We start from the raw sequence: 5,202 nt of genomic DNA on the forward strand, positions 1-5,202 counted from the left end.
AATATAAATATAAATATAGATATAAAGCAGATATAAATCGAAAATAAACCGGACCATGGCCAATAAAAAGAATTTGAAAACAAAGATTTTTGGCTTTTAGGAAACACATATATAAATATTTTCTGTCTCAAGGTCTTTTTTTCAAAGCCTTTTTCATTATTGAACAACAAATTACACCACTAAGCAGAAACTGAAGAAGTTGAAAGGAGATTAACATGTGAAAGAAAACATACAAGTGATGGACGAAGACTTAAAAAATTGTAACTATTGACTCAGTGACAGTCTCTCTTTGATTGTATCCAACTCCAGTACCACATCTTTTATGTCCATTCGCTCAACAGGTTTTTCTGCACAACATCTAACTCCAATCCTAACTAAGTCAACCAAACACTCCCTAATTTCTGTTTCCATCACCCTTCTTCCTTCTTCACCACTTGCCACAACCAAACGTGAATCCACAATCTCAGTGATTCCTTCTGGAATTGCCATTTGGCAGAATTTGTGTAGGCTTAGACCCTCACCAAACATTGCATCTGTTGGTCTCCTTCCTGTCACCATCTCCAACACAAGAATTCCATAACTGTAGATATCTCCTTTAGTTGATACTCCACACCCTGTTCCGTACTCTGTTTCCACAAAATTTTTTATCACAACAAATTAAATACATACATACATACATACATACATACATATATATATATATATATATATATATATATATATATATATATATATATATATATATATATAGACAGAGGTAGACATTTTAAAGGATAGAGAAGCATTGCACCTAGTGGAACATATCCAATGGTTCCTCTAATTGCAGAGGAACTAACTTGATCTCTGCTGGAATGTCCCGTCGCCACATGAAGGAGTCTTGCTAACCCAAAATCACCCAAGTGAGCAACCATGTCATCATCAAGAAGAACGTTGCTTGGCTTAATATCACAGTGAACTACGGCTTCCTCAGAATCATGATGAAGATAATCCAATGCATTAGCAACGTCAAGAGCAATATTTACCACAAGATCAAGGTTGAGACTCAAATTTCTAGATTTGGGCTCTACTTTGTCGTGCAGCAAACTTTCTAGACTGCCATTTGGCATGAACTCGAGAACTATAGCCTTGAAATCTTTACCGTTATAATCAATACTTGAACAACAAGTCAAGATGTTGAGAAGTGATAGGTTATATTTTTTCATATATGGTTTATAGTCATGGTCATGGCATAGTTATGGTCATTGAGAGATTGTGGTTCTATATGGTTATATAACATTAGTCTTACACATATAAGACCTTAGACACCACTTTAACCCCAAAACCTTAAGGCAATGTTGTTATGGGTCTTTATTCTTATATAGTGTTTAACTTTGTCTTTTCTATCCAATGTGGGACTTTTTGACTCACACTTGGACTATTCCCAACAAGAAGATTCCGATGCATGATCCTTCCAAGAGCCTTGCACTCAGCTGCGAAACTCTTTGATGCACCACCTATTTCAAGATTCAATACCTTCACAGCAATAGGTGTTTCGAAAGGGAGAAGAGATCCACTATATACAGAACCAAAGCTTCCCGAACCTACCAAATTGGATGAAGAAAATCCATTGGTTGCTTTATGCAGATCTCCATAAGAAACCTTCACGTACTTGTTTTTATGAGAACATGAAGCCCATGGTGTTTTGGCTGTTATTGGCCTTTTCCTGAACAAATAAATGCTGATAAACAGTGTTGAAGTAACCAAACCCACTCCAACGACAATTGCAATGATGCAGATGAGTTTCTTTATAAAAGACCACTTGTGTTTCTTTGAGGGCAACTTAGAGCATGCAGGAAGGTTCAGTTGAGGTATGCCACCACAGAGATCCTTATTTCCAATGAGTGAAATTACTGTAACATTATTAAAGACACCTCCTGTGGGAACCTCACCATAAAGATGGTTAAAAGACAAGTTCAAAGCATTCAAATAACTCAACTTTTGTAGTTCAACAGGGATTGTGCTTGAGAAGTTATTGTTAGAAAGGTCTAGGAATTCAAGGGTTCCTAAAGAGCCCAAGAACGACGGTATGCTTCCTCGGAAAAAGTTTATCTGCAACATGAGTTCTGTTAATTCGGAACAAGCAGCAAGTTTGGCAGGAATTTCACCAGACAACTTGTTTTCGTTTAGATATAGTATGGAAAGGTGCGTCAAGTTTCCAATCTCTAAAGGGATGGAACCAGTGAAAGAGTTGTTTGATAAGTCAAGATTTATCAAACCTTCTAGACTGCCAAATGTTTGGCTAGGAATATCTCCACTCAAGTTGTTGGTGGAAACACCAAATGACTGCATTCGCGTGCAGTGTTTGAGGCTTAATGGAATGCTTCCTTGTAATTTATTGGTGTGCAGATAAAGTTCAGACAACATAGTAAGATTGCCAATGGCTGTAGGAATATTACCAGACAGTTTGTTTTCTTGAAGGGCCAATCTCACTAGATTTTTAAGCTTTCCAATTGAATCTGGAATGCTTCCCTCAAGATAATTATTAATCACGACGAAGTTAGTTAAACCGATTAGCTGTCCAATTCGTTCAGGTATCGTTCCAGTTATTTGATTACACTCCATACTGAGCGAAGTGAGATTGGTAGAAAAATTGCCAATAAGATCTGGCAACACACCACCAAATTCATTCCAACCCAAAAGAAGTATCTTTAATTGAGTACAATTGGTTAAAGAGGAAAGGAAATCTAAATCTTGAGCGCTCCCACTTCCAAATCTATTATCAAAAATGCTAAACGTCTTGAGTTTGTTTAAGCTTCCGAAAGTGGGAGGAATTGGACCACTAAAACCATTTAAGGAGATATCAAACGCTTGCAATCCGGTGATGTTGGATATTGAAGACGGGAAAGCTCCATTCAACTGGTTCTCTCCAACAAAGAATGCTCTAAGGTTTGGAAAAGCAAGTTGCATTTTTGATGGAAGAGTACCAGATAACTGGTTTCCCCCTAGAACAAGAACTTGAATATTGGAAAGATTATAAAGAGAATCAGGCACTTCTCCTGAAAAATTATTTAAACCAGTATTCAGCTCTTTCAAATTTGATAACCGACCCAAAACATGCGGTATACTTCCCATCAAATGATTTCTAGCAATTGTGATACTTTGGAGGGACGAAAGATTCCCCATGGAAGGTGGGATAGTACCAACAAGATCATTGGCACCAAGAAGCAACTTATTTAGCCGTGTCATGGATCCAAGTCCGAACCAGGAGGGAACTTTTCCATTGAGTTTATTGTACAACAAGTTAATGACCTCAAGTTTAGAGCAGTTAGAAAGGTGTACAGGAATCTGACCATTTAGACTGTTGTGGCTCAAGTGAAGAACCTGCAACCTCTTTAGTCGACCAATTTGTGTGGGAATTTCCCCATGCATGTTGATGTTGGAAAGAATGAGGGTTGTGAGGAAGCTTAGATTTCCCAAAGATGGTCCAAGAGTGCCACCCCAGTTTTGATTTTGCAAGTGCAAGACAGAGACTCTCATGTGGCGATGTCCGCATGTAACACCCTGCCACTCACAGAAATGCACAGAGTTGTTCCATAATAATCTTCTAACATTACAATTTAAATATAATGAATAGTAGATTTGAGGAAGTTAAAATGAGTGGATTTGAGAAGAAAAAAGAAAATGTAAGAATAAAGTTGTTTAGATTAAAAGATTTGGAATGAAAGTAAGATTATAGAAGTTACCGAATGATGTGATAAATTTAATAAATTAAAAAATATATTTTAATTGATAAAAATAAAATTATTATTATTTATATTTACTACTATTATATTTTATTTATTATGGCTACTATTATTTATTTTTTCAATATTATTATTATTATTATTTGATTTAGTGTGTTTTATTTGATTTTAATATTTTACCAATCTTTACTGTAAGGCCCCTTTTATTTCTGCCATCTTAATCTTTAGGGCTGCCCTGCAGCAGTGGGCCTAAAAGGTTGACCCATGATATAAGAACTCTTCGTGTTGCCCTAATTCCACATTTCATTCACTTTCAGAAAAGAACCAGCCGTCATCCCCTTGCTGTCACGGGACGCTCTACTAGGGTTAGGGTTCTGCCGTCTTCGAGCTAGTTCGAAGTTGTTTTCCTACTCCATGTAAGTGTTGTGGCAAGCCCATACTTGTTTCTATTGCTCATTTCGTTCTTTTCCCAGCTAGGGTTCCTAGTGACCATATCGTGCTTCTGTTCAGCCATCTTTTCAGCTCTTACGTTCGCTCTTTGAGTTGTTGTGCTCGTGTGTTCGGTATAAAGGGCGCGTCGAGTCGTTTTGCTAGCTATTCCTAGGTAAGGGAAGCTAGAACCCTACTGTCTGATACCATGTTGTTAGTTTTGATGGTGTTCTGTAATTTTTCGAGTGTATGTGCGACTGTGAGTGTATGGCATGATTTGGGTTGTTGTTTGGACATGAACTGTGTTGAGTACAGCGAAGATCAGTGGCGAGACCTGTTAATCTCGCCCAAGCGAGTCAGTCTCGCCTAAGCGAGATGAACAGGGAGCTCACCTAAGACTTTTGCGTGAAAGGCCGCCCAGGTGACCAGCTCAACGTTTTGAGCGAACGAGCACCTCGCCCAGGCGAGAGGGATCTCGCTTAAGCGAGATCCCGTGCGTGCTCCTGCCCCCTTTTTGAGCCCTCGCCTAGGCGAAGAGGGACTCGCCTGAGCGAGCACGTCTCGCTTGAGCGAGACCCTTCAGCCCTGAGCGAGGGGCTGGGCGAGGCAGTGTGCTGTTTGGATGTTTGGTTGTTCCTGGATGGTTAGTATTGGTTTGGAAATGAATGGGATAACGAGAAATATGTATATAATGGGATGTTATGTATGCTTGGCATGATTTGTAACATCCCTAGGGAATATTACTTAAAAATAAATATTAAAATAAATAATTGCATTAATAGCCATCTCGATAAAAATCCCAACGCGGGAAAATTTCAATTTATTAGGATAACGCGCCAAAACTCATAACTGAATTCATAAAATGTTACAAGTTCCCAAAATTTGCATTTAAAATATAAAATACATATAAGTAAAACTCTAGCTCTAATCCCATGCTAGCCCTCACTCCGCCATCTGAACATCCTCAGCACCACCTGTATCAACATCTGCTCCCGTGTAACGAATTACACGATCATCGCCAAACACAAACAAAAAGGGTGAGTTGAGAAAA

The 5,202-nt window shown here is 38.4% G+C and overlaps 1 protein-coding gene across 1 annotated transcript; it reads right to left on the reverse strand.

Moving 5' to 3' along the window:
* Positions 1–264: 264 nt before the first annotated feature.
* On the reverse strand, positions 265–4,236 carry LOC114195136 (probable LRR receptor-like serine/threonine-protein kinase At3g47570). The gene is made up of 4 exons (XM_028085526.1): positions 4,163–4,236; positions 1,432–3,583; positions 791–1,181; positions 265–626 (listed from the first exon to the last, which is right to left on the reverse strand). The coding sequence occupies exons 1-4, from the start codon at positions 4,234–4,236 to the stop codon at positions 265–267; spliced, it is 2,979 nt and encodes a 992-aa protein (XP_027941327.1).
* Positions 4,237–5,202: the final 966 nt, after the last annotated feature.

The sequence above is a fragment of the Vigna unguiculata genome, chromosome 8, assembly GCF_004118075.2.
Source record: "Vigna unguiculata cultivar IT97K-499-35 chromosome 8, ASM411807v1, whole genome shotgun sequence".
Lineage (NCBI taxonomy): Eukaryota > Viridiplantae > Streptophyta > Magnoliopsida > Fabales > Fabaceae > Vigna > Vigna unguiculata.

What these genes read in the sequence shown, in the direction of transcription:
- LOC114195136 (XM_028085526.1), bottom strand. Translation starts at nt 4,236, where the DNA reads ATGGCTGAACAGAAGCACGATATGGTCACTAGGAACCCTAGCTGGGAA. An exon ending in GAAATGAGCAATAGAAACAA is followed by an intron (nt 3,584 to 4,162) that starts GTATGGGCTTGC and finishes TTGTAATGTTAG; the next exon opens with AAGATTATTATGGAACAACT. An exon ending in GAAGGATCATGCATCGGAAT is followed by an intron (nt 1,182 to 1,431) that starts CTTCTTGTTGGG and finishes TATAACCTATCA; the next exon opens with CTTCTCAACATCTTGACTTG.